Raw genomic sequence first — 15,396 nt, 5'->3', positions numbered from 1 at the left:
AAACCCGAAAAGAATATAATTGAAAATGCATAAAACCAGACAGAGGACAAACCCACACACACACACACATGCATATACATATATGTATATGGCACTTATGCATATGTGTGTCCTAAATATACATATACGACCGATCTATCAGGAACTTAGCTCAAGCATAATGCAAAATGAAGGAGAAATTTAAAAAATACCCAAAAAAAACCAAGATTCAAAATTGTGGAAAATATGCATTGTTTTTTTTTTCTTTTTTTTTTGCATATATATTTATATACATATAAATATATATATATAATACACATATAGATATAATATTACAAGTATAATTTGATGTAAATTATAAACAAAACAAAATGAAAAAAAAAGTTATATTAAACAAGCTATATGCATATATATATATATATATGAATATATACAGACTCACACATCATAAACCAAACCAAATGATAATAATATTAAAGCGAGAATTGGTCTATATATATATATACATACTTGAAATGAACATAATATTACAATTAATGAAAAAAGAAAAAAAGAAACCTAAAACTAAATTATAATGATAATAATAATAATACTAAAGCCGATTGATGACGACAAATGCGGCAAAAGCACATGAAAAAAAAATAATAAAAACAAACGAGATGAAGAACAATACGCTGATCCAAATGATATATACATATGGCGTAATCAAATTATCGATTATAACAAAAATAAAAAAGAAAAATGAAAAACTGACAAATTATATGAAATGAAGAAAATTATTCATTTAATGGGATTAAAATGTAATTAAACTCATTTCGGTTCAACTTTTCAGCATGTCTTAAAGTTTCAGTTAAGGGTTTTAGTTTTTCCCCCTTTTCCACATCTGGCTACGCCCATTCGAATGAATTTCGTTTAAAAATTTTTAATAGTCTACTTCTAGGGTGATACATTTTACTATTATTTTCTAGTGGTTTCCTGACAGGACAGACAATGTAAATATGTGAGTAAGCCCATGAAGTAAATCACAAAAGGTGCCAGAATTTTCCTATCTCACAGGTTATGAAATTCTCATTGAGCTATCTCTCATTTGATGTAAGGACGACGTGGCAACTTTTCGTTTTATATCAAGTTGCAAATCCAAAATTCTTGTTCAACAAAATGTACAAAATTTTCAATTTTGATCTGCAAAGGCAAAGGAAACGGCAACAACAGAAACACCAACACCAACAGCAACAGCACGGTCCACGGGACGTGGCCAGAAAAGTGTGCTCGTCTTTCGAGTTCACCTTATAATGACGTAATTGACCAAAAAACAAAAACAAATATTGACCAAGAGAGCAAATAAGCAGCGAGTGCGAGATTAAACGCGGTCGCACACCCACTCACACACACACACACACACACATACGGACACCCATCAATAGACACAACAATCATGACGCCAACGCCGGCAGAGGCAGTGATAGCAACATTAACAAAACAAAGAGCAACACAACGTAAGAGAAGAGCAACGAAAACGACGACAAGAAGAACCCAGAGAAACACTTTAAAGAACATTGAGAATGAACCACCACCACCACCACCACCAATCGGCTCTAGTAGTGTGGGCAGTGGTGTACTGATAATGACACCGGATCAAATTGCCGAAGCATATGCAAAGGCCTTAGAGGAGGCCGAGAAGGGGGACAACATTGACGACGATTCGGAATTTGATGACGGCAGCGGCAGCGTCGGCGGCTCCCTACGCCGACGATTTAGCTTGCTCAGTTTACTGTCAGCTCTTGAAGCGATCCGAGACGGCATCCTCCGTGTAATTGGCACCGTATTGAAAAAAATATTACGTTTAGACATGCATGGCGGCAATACCGGCAACAATATTAACTTTGTCGAAGGGCTTATAGACTTTATCGCCGGTTCTCTCGGTAAGTACATTGTTTAAACACACATTTAGCACAAAGGAGAGCGAGAGGAGAGAGGAAGAGAGAGAGAGAGAGAGAGAGAGTAAAACATTTGCTCTTGTGATGATCATTGATTGTTTCTAATTGATGAAATTAAAGAAGAAGAAATGGACTCCCTCTAGATCCGGCATCGAAATGGGTTTTCACATTTGAGTTTTTGTTTTTGCAGGCGGCGCGGCCCAAGTCTATGTATCCCAGCCTTTAGACACTGTCAAAGTGAAGCTACAAACCTTCCCCGAGAGCTATAAGGGCATGTGGGATTGCTTTGTAAAGACATATCAGAAGGATGGCTTTATGCGTGGTCTTTACGCTGGCTCTGTGCCCGCCGTATTTGCCAATGTGGCCGAAAATTCAGTTCTATTTGCCGCCTATGGAGGCTGCCAGAAATTTGTCTCATTTATGGTGGGCAAAGAGGCTAGCACCGAACTGAGTACCGTTGAGAATGCATGCGCCGGATCCCTGGCCGCCTGTTTTTCCACATTGACACTCTGCCCCACGGAGCTGATCAAATGCAAGCTCCAGGCACTACGGGAAATGAAGAATTTGGTTGAGCCCAGTGGATCATCAGATTTGCGTACACCATGGACCCTAACTCGATACATTTGGCGAACAGAAGGTGAGTAGCGAACTGAAATGAAAGTGGAAGTCAAAGCCAAGGCTAAGGTCTCTTATCGTTAAGAATTTCTTGAAAATACATAGATTCCGATCTGAAAATTGATTGCAGATTTCAAAAAGAATGAAAATAACACACACACACACACAAACTGTTTTTGGGGCACGCGAATTAGATTAGATTATCTCGGTTTCTCTTCATAATTTATATTTAATCTTCAACACAAACACATGACACTGTAAGTTCTGTGTACCCTTGAGGGTTGAGTTGTTGCCAGAGGGAATTCATTCGAATGAGTTTTAACAATTGTTAATTATTCTATTTATATATTATCATTCATTCAGATAACCGATCAAAACAAATTTCGTACTCTATCAAAATTTTCCATATTCATGTTCAGTTTGATTGCAATTCATAAATGATCTTGAAAGAGAGTGAGTAAGAGCAAAAGGGTGTGTGTGTGTCTTTAAGTGGATAATAAAAAGAAAAGGGAAATATATATTTATTATCAGTCAGTCAGTTAGTCGGATAAATTCAAATGGAAATTTACTGCATCTCTTTGAATGGCTTCTTCATCATCATCTTTCGATTGGTGGCCAGTGACGTCTTTATTGTTATTGTTATTGATTTTAGGAATGCCTCTACTCCTCCTTATCATCATCCTTAACTAAAGCTAATCATGATTATAAATAGAAATCTTGGCCTCACGTGCCAACGTTTTGTGGGGTTTTCGAAAAATAACTAGTTATTTTCCATTCAATGGTCAAGCACTTGACCCCTTACTGATCGGAAGTTATAAACCATTGATTAATATTATTTCATTATCTCTTCCTCTCCCTCTCTCTCTCTCTCATTCATTCACTCTCTTTGTCAGGCATTCGAGGTTTCTATCGCGGATTAAGCTCCACATTTATGCGTGAAATGCCTGGATATTTCTTTTTCTTTGGCAGTTATGAAGGAACCCGCGAATTGCTACGAAAGTGAGTATTGGAACTACTTTCTCTCTCTCTCTGATTTTAGTGTTTATTTTGTGTTTAATGACATTTTTCTTCTATTTTTGATTGTAGGGAAACACAGACCAAAGACGAAATTGGACCATTGCGTACAATGATTGCTGGAGCCTTTGGAGGTGTATGCTTATGGACCTCCACATTTCCGGCCGATGTGATAAAGAGTCGCATACAGGTGAAGAATCTAAACCAGAGCATGTTCACCGTTGGTGCCGATATTGTGCGGCGTGAGGGCGTATTGGCCCTTTATCGTGGTCTATTGCCCTCCGTTCTACGAACCATACCGGCAACGGCCACTCTATTCGTGGTTTATGAATATACAAAGCGTGCCCTGCATGGAACTCTTTGACCCTCGTTGAATGCAGGACCATTGGCATCATCATGGAGGACATTGTCGTGGGCTTGGCTGCGGGCAGCCATCATCATCGTTATCAACAAAATAGACATCATCTTAGGCTTAGATCTTTTTAGTGTTGCCAGTAAATTTGTTATACCATGTGACTACGATAGAAAAACTAAAAACCACAAAACCACCAAAGAGCTTCTCTTCTCCTTAAATATTTGCATCTTGCCGTAAACGACGTTTTAAAAAGTTCTGACGATCCGCTGTAGTTTCCAATGATCGCCATTCATGCCAATAGATCTGGAATAATTTGGGAATGCGATGAAAATAAGTAGTGAGATGGAATCCACCACATGTCACTACACTTACCACAACTGGTTTATGACCCAATTGCCGAAGCTGCTTTAGCTTCATGGCAAATTGGCCCGTAAAACGATTCTTTTCCCTTATCACATTGTTCCAGCCGGCAATTACAATGGCCACAGTGTCAACATTGGCATTTGCTGCGGTCTCTGGCCCCAGTAGATGCTCTCTGGTCAGCACAATACCACTATAGTCCGCAGGACAATTGGTAGAATCAGTGGCTAACGATCGCTGTTGGGCACGATCATAACATATTACCAGATCACACCTCTCGTAATTTGGTAAAATGTGTTTAAAACTTAAGCCGCGAAAGAGTGGAGCGGCCGAGTCACGAATCTCTACCAGAATTCGATCTGTGCTATTCAATTTGAAGCGTCCATCGTTGGCGGGAATATATTGGGTGTACATTTTGCCCATTTGCTGGCGTTGTTTGTCAGTGAGGCGGGATCCTTGATATTTTTCACCCAGCAGCTGGGCAAAGGTGTCCAGGTGAAAATAATCCCTGCCGGGCAGGCCACTGGGATATGTGTGGCGTATAAAACGAGGCTCCATGGCCACGCCTAGTAGCTCCAAATCGTGAATACCTCGCATCGAGATGAATTGCAGGCAATTGGTAAAGCAGCGTGGATGTCGAACTATTTCGTCCAATCGTTGACGCAAAAGTTGCGGCAGACTTTGGATTAAACGTTGCTCCACTTGCGAGGAACTTGTGAAGTTGAACAAGCCCATTGCCAGACAGATACGTTCCATATCCTTGAGACGGGTCTCGTCCAGCTGCCGTTCAAAACGTAATAGAATCTTCTCGATCAGTTGATCATCACAGGTCTGGAGTTCACATCCCAGCAGGGCCATGTGTAGGCAAGTTAGCAGGGAGACACGCTCTACTTGTGATTGCAGCGAACGGAGTAAACGGTGCAGTGCCTCGACCTGCGGCAATTTACTGCTGTATCGTAGAACCTTTAGCATGGCTACCAATGTGATATCCTCTACCGTATCCAGTTCAGCCTCTAATCGTGTATACAGCTGAGCCAGTAGCTCAGGATTCCGTATGGGTGTCTGAGTCTTAAAGAATCCCATGGCCATGACACCCAGTTCCTGGAGCGTCATATCGTTGACACAGCGAGCCAGATTCATCTCAAAGTCAAACATCTCGAATACAGGACGTCGCAGCAGATTGCACAGGAACATGGACTGCACCAGCTGCTCCGGTGGCAGTTTCCTCACTTTGCGACCGAGCTTCCGCAGGGCCTGCCAAACGTACTCACCAATCCTGGCCAGACCCAATTGATACCAGGCATCGCTCACCAGGAGCAATTGGTTGGTGGGCCAGCGCTCAATGCGTCTGCAGCATTCAATGTCCAGAGTGTTCCACAGTTCCATATAGTTTGGGGATTTTGTTGATTCGGGTGTGGGCAATTGGCTCAGGCCATGCAACAGGCCCAACAGTTGGTCATCAGTGAAATGATGCATTTGGTCGCAAAGATTGCGTACAAAATCCTTGAAACATGGTTCACTTAACTGGGTATTTGTGCTCTGACAATGCTCCACTAAGCCCAGAAAGTCGGCATACAACGAATCCGGTTTTTCATCATGCCGGTTTGCTCCGACCAGCCAGCCCTGCGTAGTGGTCATCTTGGTACTGAGTACTCCACCAGCCATCATACTACTCCTTAATATTTGATATGGTTTGCTGGATTCCTCCAGAATCCCATGCGCAAATTGATTCTCCGTGTCCACAAACATCTTAGCCGGCGCGGCCACTGAGGTTCGAATATGCCGACAAAGGAGACGGCCTGACGTCGCCCTTTGACCAACGCCCATCCACAGGCATCGCGTTCTGTTCCACATGGAATTACTTATCAGCTAAGTTTTAACCAAGTTTTAAGTCATCAACAATTCAAAATGTGTTATGAAAGTCAACAGGCCAGCCGGCACGCTGTCTGTTAGTGATGGCAAATCAAACGGTGAAATGTAAACCGCTCAACCGCCATTCAAAAAATTATTTATCTCAGCTTACTATTAAATTATTAAAAGAAAATAGAAAATATTAAATTTTTAAATCTCGGATTAAATAACATTTTTCATATGTAAATAAGAAGTTTTGTATGTTATCGTTTGAAATAAACAAATTCATCAGCTGTGAACAGTCACTGCACGGAATTTAGCGGTTTTTGATCGCAGCATGCCCATATAACACGTCACTAGTCGCTACATGCCCACATAACACTTCATTATTCGCAGATTGGGAAAATAACGAATGCAATGCTTGTGAGTGTAAGCGAGATAGCAAAAAAGTAAATTGAGGCAGAATAGAGAACTTCGATAGTTTCACTAAAACCGAGATTCTAAGGAATTAATACAATTTCCCAGAAGATGGAGCCACCAGCCAAGAAATTGACTGTTACAGAATCATTCTGACTCAGAGTTTTTATTGCTTGAAGGCCTTTCCAGCCCTGCTGACCGCCATATTGAATAATACCTAGTTCCATCAATAATTTTCCGATAACAATCTTGTTTGTCCATCGTTACATAGTATCGTGAAACGGTCACACTTTATAAAAATGTATATATAGCTATCTCATTTCCTCTCACTTAAAACAAGCGTCCAGCAAAATACAAAATTATAAATAGTTTCACAAAAGAGAATTAATTAATGAGCATTTGCAATTAAAACGCGCTGGTCTGTCATAGATTAACTCATAAAACTATAAATTTTTGTGATCAAACATTTGTCTATCGATATCGAATCGCGTATCATTTAGAGATGGTAGACTATATATGCATTTGAATTGCCGTCCCTGTGAGAAATTGGCTGTCTGAAAAGGAAGCCGCAAGTAAAACGGTTTTTGTCTTTTTTTTTTTGCACTGTGCGTTGTTCTAGAAAATTTAAGTGGCGACAACGAAACAATTCCTAACCCAGAGTCGCCGTCTTTGTGTTTGAGGCAGAAGATTGACCACTTACCCAGAGGTGGATCTCGGATTGGGTGGGCAGGCGTATGGAACGTCTTTTTAATTCCATTTAGTTTTACGGTTAAAGGACGCTTAGTCGTCGACGTGGAAGCCAACAGACCATGGAGGGTAAGTGGCTAAAGTATTTCAACGGACATAAATATGTAAAATTGTCTGAAATTTTTTTTTTGCAGAGGAGCACCCGATTGCTGTGGTTGAGGAGACTGAGGTAAAGCCAACGGAGGAGGAACTCTTGAACCTGGAGCAGCAGCCGAATGTTCTGCCCACAACATTGGAAAAGCTTAAGTTGGAACGTCGTCTAATTGCTTTGGTGGGCAAACAGAGCGCCCTCTATGATACGAGGCACCCGCGCTTCCATGACGACTTGCACAAAGAGGAACTGTGGCAGAGCATAGCCAATCAACTGTCCCTAGATCTGACCCAATGCCTTAGCTCTTGGGCAGAGCTGCGCTATAAATATCAAAAGCACGTGCGCCGTCTTCGCAATTATCGACGGATGATTGTGCAGCGCGTTGGCGCCGGCAATCGGCGTCGTCGTCGTCCGGTCATGCTACATGAGGAGGATATGATGTTTCTCTATGATCATGTAGCTAAATTGCCTTTGAAACAATTGACTACTCCCAAAATGCCCGTGGAAAGTTTAGGAAATGATGAGGACGATTTGGAAGTGGTGGTGACTAATCCTGCTAATGAAATAATTGATGTCGATTTAATGGCCGACAAGGATGTCAATGATTTCCAATGCACTGAAGACCATCGGCGTCTCGTTGAGGCAGTTCAATCCTATCCCCAGCTCTACGATATCTACCGCCCGGGCTATGATAACTATCGTCATCGTGGCCTCATCTGGGGCTCCATATCGAATGAGTTGCGCGACAAGGCCACCAAGCTAATGAAACGTTGGCTCTATCTGCAGACCCGCTACGAATGGGAACTGGGTCGCACCGAAAACGGAGTACAGAACTCGGAGCTGTGGAATCTGCTCTCCTTCCTAGCTCCCTACGTCCATCAAATGCCGAATACGGTGTGCAAATCATCGCTCTATTTGCAGAAAGGCTGGTTCGATCCCATCGAACATTTTCGCACAGTCACAACGCTAATCAATACGCTGAAAGGGATGCCCGAGTTGTTGCAACTTGTGGATCTCAATATCCCTGTGACCCAGAAATTACCGCGCTATCATGACCTCTGGCTAAAGGTCGCCAGCGTGGTTAATTGCAGTTATCAAAGATGTGAGATAACTTGGCTAACACTGCGCTGCTTCCATCAGGAGCTATCCGAGATGCGTAAATGCGGCTATTTACTGCAGGATAAATGGTATTTCGAAAATGTCATCGGCACCATGTACAAGCAGATGCAAATGCAGCAACAGTTGACAACGCATCGGTCGAGCCAATCCTTGCCAGCGAATTCAAAACCGAAATCTAATGTTGGAACAGGAACATCAACAACACCATTGGCAACCTTCAGTATGCTGACAAGTCCAATGAACAATCCAATGCCCACGACAAATCCACCGCGACTACCATTAGCCATAGTGTATCCACCGTCAGCGTCCAAGGAGTCCACCAGTTCCAGCACCATTACTACCACCGACACCGCAACCAGCACCGCCGCAGACGCCGCTGTTCAGCTTACTGCCAATCCCAGCATTAGCATATCAAAAATTGGGGCATCTATTAATTTGGTGCCGATCAGTGTTAATTCCAATACGAATCCCATTGCATCATCATCATCAACGACATCAGCAACGTCATCATCATCATCATCACAGGGATTCGTCAATACAATATCCTTATCAGCTTCATCTTTGTCCAATACACTGACTCCAAATGGATTTACCGCGCTGCCCATTCCCACCACATCCAATGCCATTCAAAATGTGATGCGAAACGGTGTTCAGGTGGTGGTGCGTCCACGTGCCTGTCCAACGACTGTGGCGCCACCAGTATTGGCACCCATTGCTGCTGCAAATGCTCCAGTGGCCATCATACGTGGAGTACCAATACCCAACACACCAGCAGCCGGCCCATCGACACTGTCCGCCACTACAACCAGCACTGTGATGTCCCCAACAGCGACAATACATAATGTGGCCACTTTGTTGAGTTCTCCACTGCCAAAGATGCCCAAACTGGTACCAATTACTGCCGCTCGCACTGATACTAAAATAAACTCAGCCACCTCCCAAATGCTCCAATCGTTAACACCAACAGCTAAAACTAGCGATGGAGGAGCATTTCCCATATCTTCGGCGGGTGGTACTCAATTGGTGAGAGTCCATCAAAGCGCCTTAAATAGCGGCTGGGATGGGCTTGGCCCAGCCAACATTGCCCTTGCCACTCTGCCCGTTATAGCAGCCCCTATTGAGTCTCCATTCAGTGATATTAAAGTGGAACTTGTAGAGAGTGTCGAGGCTGGCAATTCATTGCACGTCTGGAGTAATAGCCAGGTCTTTCATTATCATTTGAATATGTCGCGAACTGGATCATTTATACGGGAAATTATGGCCATACCGCAGCTCCATAGCAAGAATCCACAATTGATATGCAAATGTGCCGAATTTTGGCAGCAGATTTCCAAGAAATTTCATATGCCAGGTAAGTGAAATGATCTGTCTGATGAATGATGAGTAGTCATTCAAATATATATTACCCTTCTGTCTTCAATTCCCACAGAGGTGGCATGTAAGGCCTGTTGGAGTTTTCTGCTGGAAAATATGTCAGTCTTTCCCCAAATAGCCCCCATGCCGGACCTAATGCGTCCCATTAAGACCAGTATCAAAGTGTGGGAGAAATCGCATCGTCTATTTAGTAAATTCGATGAAATTGCTCGCAAATATCAATGGATGAGTTACAAGGATAAGTTGCCGGCATTAATGCAACATTTCTCCCGTTACGATCATCTATACTGGGAGTTGCGCAAGCCACGTCCAGGCGAGCCGATTCCAACTCCACAGAAATACACGGAGCAGGAACGTCTCGAGGTATGGCGTTCGGCGCGTGAAAAATTTCCCAACAGTAAGTCATCAATTTCATTTCAATAGAGTTGAGCGTGTTTTTCATAAATTTTTGTGTTGCAGTGAATCATCGTGATATTTGGTCCATGTTTAAATTCGCCTTTCGCACCTATATGGAAGATCTGGAACGGGGCGTTGAGAATCCTTGGCCACAAAACTGGTGGCAGGCATTGGAACAATTGAAATTTCTTGTCGATGTCCGTTACCATCCGCTGGAGCCCTACTACTATATTGTTCATCAGAAGTTTCTGGAGGAGGTGAAACGTTGCAGTATATACGAGTCCTTGATGAGCGGCTCTACGGACAAGAGCAGTGCCGTTTCCTCAGTTCAAATGAACAAAATGAGTCGTTTCTGCATGCCCTGGGATACGGAGGAGGCGAAACGGTTGCTAACCGGTCGGCTGACTACCACATCATTGTCCTCTATAAATGACAATGATGTGCCGCCCCTATCGCTGCCCGTTATACATGCCCCCGTGGTGCCCGCTGATGGAATACTCGATCCAAGACGCGAACGTCAACCGGCTGCCGAAGATTTGGTGAGGCATATGGAGCGCACATCACGACCACTGCCCACCATAAGTCCTTATCAGCTAACTCGGGTATTGCGTGATCATCCGCATACCTTTGAAAAGGCCACTACGCTAGAGAAGCGTACGGCTTGGGTGAGAGTTGCCAAGGATCTAGATACCACAGGTGGGTAACTTTTCACGCCCTCTTTCCCTGGACTATTCTAATGTTCTTCCCTTCTTTGCAGTCACCGAATGCCGTCTGAGTCTGCAGCATGCTCTACGCGAGCTGCGAATTCTAAAGGTTCGCGATCCTTGTTGTCGCTCTCCTCTGAATCACAAATATTATCGCCATATGGGCGAAATCTATCGCCAAGTGCGACCACATAGCTCACTAACAATGCGCCACGCTTTGGAGGTCAATAAGTCGCCATTGGAGCCCAAGGAAACTGTTTATCCAGAACGATATATACCTGAGATCAATATGATCACCTGTTCCCCAAGGCTTGTCCTTAAGAATCTGGCCTTTGCCATGGGCAATTTCAGTATGGTGGTCCAGGAAGAGCTCAAAATCAAACTGAAGCAAATCTTTGCCAGATACGCCGAAGAAGCCAATCTCTCCTGGCCCTTGGATGGGACACCGAAGCGTAAAACTAATGGAGCCAACAACAATTCTGTGAAGCGATTCAAACCGGACACGAATACGTAATGCGTGAATCTACAATAGATCTAGGAACCATGAAAACGCACATTAATTCTAAATATCTGTGTAATTTTGTGCATTTTTTTTTTTTGTTTATTTTTTGTTTTTCTTTTCCCCCCCCCCCCATGCCAATGTTTTGTTAGATAAAGGAATCATTTGTCTGGCCTGATAGTGACATCAAAAATCGAATTAAATATGTATTATACTCAATCAGGTAAAGAACTGACCGATGTCAATATAGGATATATATATATATAATAATGTTCCAAATCTGCAACTTTTTATTTTTTGATTAGTTTCGAAATAAAGAATTGCGCGATCCATCACAAATATATATATATATTGTTGTATTATGTTTTATTAAGTTAATTTTCTGTTTAAATCTTGATTTATAGCGTTTTTAATGGAATTTTGTAAAAATATATATTTCTTCGATACAATATTAATGCTCAAACAAAGAGAAAACAAAAACATTTCATTCAAATTAAGGAATTCTAGTCTAGAATTAAATGGAAAAGTGGCCAAACAAGGACAAATTCTTCTCTTTCACTCAAAATTCGTGCTTCTAGAACCTTAAGACTTCAGACTTGAGAAAATCAACAGATTATGCGCAGGGCAAAAGACTTTAATGTGTTATATATGTCGTTACATGAAAATGCAATCATAATGAATCCGCCGCCTCCACCTCCTCCTTCTCATACTCTCACCCTCCGTCTTGCCAATGATGCCCGTTTTTACGATGATGATGTGTAAGTCCACACAAATTGATGCTGGACAATTGCCAAATGATTTGATTGCAGGATGGGGATGATTGTTATCTCAGACGGTAGTTGATTGTTGGGGCTTGGGGTCGGGGTCAGGGTTGGGGTTTCTTACGTTCATAAGATAAACGTAAATCTAAAGATTTAGCAACAGGATGAATGCTGCACTTTAGCCGGATTGGCCTTAACTCGCACACTGCTGGTTAAAGATGGACTTGTTCTGGTTGTGACCACCGATGAATCGGCCATGGAATCTAGTATGCGTGGTGCAATCAAACGATTATAGATCATCACCGACATGTTGGTGAATATGTCTTGCACATTCAAATCACTTTTCGCCGACGCCTCAAAGAAGGGCACGTGCAATTGAGCGGCAAAGACGGCAGCTGTCTGCTGACTCACCTGGCGCTGGCCCAGGGCATCACACTTGTTGCCCACTATCATTATATTGACCCCCTCGGCCGCATGCCTCTGAATATCCAGCAGCCAGCTATCGATATTATTAAAAGTTTCACGTTTCGTTGTATCATAGACCAATATTATGCCATGTGCGCCCCGATAGTATGTGGTTCCCACCGAACGGAAACGCTCCTCACCTGCGGTATCCCAGAGTTGTAGGTCCACCAGATGCCCGGACAATTTGTGCGTATGCAAACGGAAATCAATCCCCACCGTACTCTCAGAGTTATCCGTGTAACGATTCTCCAAAAAACGTTGCAATAGGCAAGTTTTACCAACTCCCGAATCGCCTAGCATTAGGATCTTGAAAGTGTATTTCCTCTTAGAGTCCTCCATGTGGTTACAATTTCCCCGTACGTACAATTGAGTGTGTGTGTGTGAGTGTTTGAAAAATCAAAAATTTTGAGTGTTACATTTGTGTAAGGTTTCAGTTTCAGTACTAAATTTTTAGACATATTTTGAAGTTTTCTTCACGGCTTACAATAATTAATAACTTTTTTCAGGTTTTTATTTCAAAAAATATATGAAATTTTGTAAACCTTAATTTTTGTACTTTTTTAAATGTAATTGTTTATTTAATCAAGTTTGAATAGACTTTTCAGATTTCGAATTAAGATGAGACATCACTTTCGAAAATTGGTGAAAAATTCAACAAAGTTTTAGATTCGCAAAGTTAAAAGTTTTAAAAGATTTTCTCAATTTTTGAAATGAAATTTTGCTCAGTGTTTTATGACAAAAACATTTCAAAAAATTTCATAAAAATCAGAGGTGGGCAAGGGTTTTCTTTTATTAATATTAGAAGAATGTTTGCTCCATTCTTTTGATAGTTTTGGGGCCAAAGTGCCATTCTCTATTAGACATGCTGGCCATTTGTATGTTCTTATCGTCCAGCTGCTATTCGAGAGTCATAAAATTAACATTAAAATGTGATCCGCGGGGTCAAAGGACCTCATCACCCTCGTCGCTCCTGCTGCTCCTGCTGATGATGATGACGATGGAGGGCAATAATGTTTGCTGCCGGTGATTAGCGCAATTAAACAGGTGCTCACAATGATGTTTCCAGTGGATTAAGCACACAGCTCCATACGATGAGGATGCGTAAGTCTTTGCTAATAAGCGGCACATTAGCAGCATGCGCCACCATCGTCCAACCATTCAACCATCAGCCATCAGCCATCTATCCATTCGCATTCACCTCAAGTGTCGGAGGGTTGATGTTCAAATTCCATTAGCTGTCTGAGCTGAGGGATGTCTGGTGGGTGGGTGATGGGTGATGGGTGGTGGGCGCTGGGTAGATGGCATTTATGATTTGTAGGTGTTGTTTGCCATAAGATTAGACCTGTAATTATGCAGCATTTTGCTATGCTACATTGTATGCCGAATTTCAGTGGGGATGGGGGGAAAACGAGCGGCTCTCATTATTGTTAGGCTCCCGTTCCTATATAAATGGTCAAAAGTTATGCAATAATTGGTTCACATAACTGCCTCACTGCCTCCTACCTCTCTCTCTCTCTGCCCCTCTATGCTTCTATCTCGAATATAATGAGGCAGTTATTCAAAATAAAATAAAAGCACAACCAAATCCCATTGTCAAACGAATCTTGTAGTAGCAAACTAAAAAGAAATAACACGAATTTGGAATGCCCTAACAACTTTAGCTAAAGTTCTTTCAACTAATTTTGTACGTCCTTAAATGGTTTTGAACATTTTATAGTACCCAAATGATTTGGGACCATCCATAAATCACTCAAATGACTCAAATCAAAGTGATATAAAAAAAGATGGGCGTTGATCTTTGTGACAATTTCGAAACCCCCTCCAAATTATTTTCTATATTTCCTTACAATTTGTTGAATAAAGTGTAAGATTTTATAGAATTTTATGCTGAAAATGCGTAATGATAAAAAAGGCGCTTAAATCGGACATAAAGTAGCGATGTTTATTAAAAATGTTGGCCTATATATGCTTTTCTGTAAATAATCTTGTTCTAGGCGTTTTATTAGACCACATGAGATGGCCAAAGGGAGTTCTAAACAAGGATAAAACACATATCTTGCAATTGTGGATAACTCAGAACTTGATCGTTTTTGATTCAACAAAAAATATCTTCAAAATATATGTTCTTTTTAAAGAAACTTGATGTTAAAGATGGCATAGCATAGACGATTCTTCCCTTTCGAACTTGACCAGTAATCAAATTATTTCAAACTTTACCCAAAGAAATTTAAGGTACTGGAATATTATATTTAATTTTTAAATGTCTTTAACCCAAAAGTGTATATAATACACATATTTTTTGAATAGTTTGCTTTTTTCTGTTCTGTTTTTATGTTCACAAACTGCTAATTGAACAGTTTTTGTTTTTGTCAGTCTTTAGTTTTATTGTTACAAAGGAAAAACAAAGAAGTTATAATAAAACGTCGAAGCGAAACTATTTAATCGTCCAACAAATAACCCCCATTGAAGCCCCCTTTACACCCGCCTAAAACACACAACAACAACAACAACCGCCACCAGAAGATGAGAAACCACTTGTAGCATCGCTGAGACTCCAGCACATAGAGCATTCATGGGGTTCAATGTTTTGCTACTGGGGCAGAGAACAAAACAAAAAAAAAAATGTATAAAAAACAAAACAAAAAACACAAAAAAGGCAACAGAGCAACAAAAACAACAAAGAACACGCCCCGCTTTTGGGGGAAGAGCTGC

General features: G+C 41.6%; 4 protein-coding genes across 4 annotated transcripts; 2 read left to right on the top strand and 2 right to left on the bottom strand.

Moving 5' to 3' along the window:
* The first annotated feature begins 1,039 nt into the window (after nt 1-1,039).
* On the top strand, nt 1,040-4,098 carry LOC6641253 (mitochondrial ornithine transporter 1). Its single transcript, XM_002064284.4, has 4 exons — nt 1,040-1,901; nt 2,107-2,553; nt 3,425-3,530; nt 3,618-4,098. The coding sequence occupies exons 1-4, from the start codon at nt 1,415-1,417 to the stop codon at nt 3,907-3,909; spliced, it is 1,332 nt and encodes a 443-aa protein (XP_002064320.1). The 5' UTR covers nt 1,040-1,414; the 3' UTR covers nt 3,910-4,098.
* Nucleotides 4,012-6,227, bottom strand: LOC6641252 (FAST kinase domain-containing protein 5, mitochondrial). Its single transcript, XM_023175272.2, has 2 exons — nt 4,273-6,227; nt 4,012-4,203 (listed from the first exon to the last, which is right to left on the bottom strand). The coding sequence occupies exons 1-2, from the start codon at nt 6,112-6,114 to the stop codon at nt 4,114-4,116; spliced, it is 1,932 nt and encodes a 643-aa protein (XP_023031040.1). The 5' UTR covers nt 6,115-6,227; the 3' UTR covers nt 4,012-4,113.
* Nucleotides 6,228-6,875: 648 nt separating this feature from the next.
* On the top strand, nt 6,876-11,801 carry LOC6641251. Its single transcript, XM_023175263.2, has 5 exons — nt 6,876-7,344; nt 7,410-9,836; nt 9,915-10,256; nt 10,319-10,951; nt 11,013-11,801. Exons 1-5 carry the CDS (start codon nt 7,338-7,340, stop codon nt 11,471-11,473), a joined length of 3,870 nt encoding a protein of 1,289 aa, XP_023031031.1. The 5' UTR covers nt 6,876-7,337; the 3' UTR covers nt 11,474-11,801.
* Nucleotides 11,802-11,807: 6 nt separating this feature from the next.
* On the bottom strand, nt 11,808-13,151 carry LOC6641410 (GTP-binding protein ypt1). The gene has a single exon (XM_002064281.3). The coding sequence runs from the start codon at nt 13,021-13,023 to the stop codon at nt 12,373-12,375; it is 651 nt and encodes a 216-aa protein (XP_002064317.1). The 5' UTR covers nt 13,024-13,151; the 3' UTR covers nt 11,808-12,372.
* Nucleotides 13,152-15,396: the final 2,245 nt, after the last annotated feature.

The sequence above is a fragment of the Drosophila willistoni genome (assembly GCF_018902025.1).
Source record: "Drosophila willistoni isolate 14030-0811.24 chromosome XL unlocalized genomic scaffold, UCI_dwil_1.1 Seg141, whole genome shotgun sequence".
NCBI lineage: Eukaryota > Metazoa > Arthropoda > Insecta > Diptera > Drosophilidae > Drosophila > Drosophila willistoni.
This window is presented reverse-complemented; position numbering and strand designations above follow the sequence as displayed.

What these genes read in the sequence shown, in the direction of transcription:
- LOC6641253 (XM_002064284.4), top strand. Translation starts at nt 1,415, where the DNA reads ATGACGCCAACGCCGGCAGAGGCAGTGATAGCAACATTAACAAAACAA. An exon ending in ATACATTTGGCGAACAGAAG is followed by an intron (nt 2,554 to 3,424) that starts GTGAGTAGCGAA and finishes TCTCTTTGTCAG; the next exon opens with GCATTCGAGGTTTCTATCGC. An exon ending in ACCCGCGAATTGCTACGAAA is followed by an intron (nt 3,531 to 3,617) that starts GTGAGTATTGGA and finishes TTTTGATTGTAG; the next exon opens with GGAAACACAGACCAAAGACG.
- LOC6641252 (XM_023175272.2), bottom strand. Translation starts at nt 6,114, where the DNA reads ATGTGGAACAGAACGCGATGCCTGTGGATGGGCGTTGGTCAAAGGGCG. An exon ending in TGGGTCATAAACCAGTTGTG is followed by an intron (nt 4,204 to 4,272) that starts GTAAGTGTAGTG and finishes AAATTATTCCAG; the next exon opens with ATCTATTGGCATGAATGGCG.
- LOC6641251 (XM_023175263.2), top strand. An exon ending in CAAGAAATTTCATATGCCAG is followed by an intron (nt 9,837 to 9,914) that starts GTAAGTGAAATG and finishes CAATTCCCACAG; the next exon opens with AGGTGGCATGTAAGGCCTGT. An exon ending in CAAGGATCTAGATACCACAG is followed by an intron (nt 10,952 to 11,012) that starts GTGGGTAACTTT and finishes CCTTCTTTGCAG; the next exon opens with TCACCGAATGCCGTCTGAGT.
- LOC6641410 (XM_002064281.3), bottom strand. Translation starts at nt 13,023, where the DNA reads ATGGAGGACTCTAAGAGGAAATACACTTTCAAGATCCTAATGCTAGGC.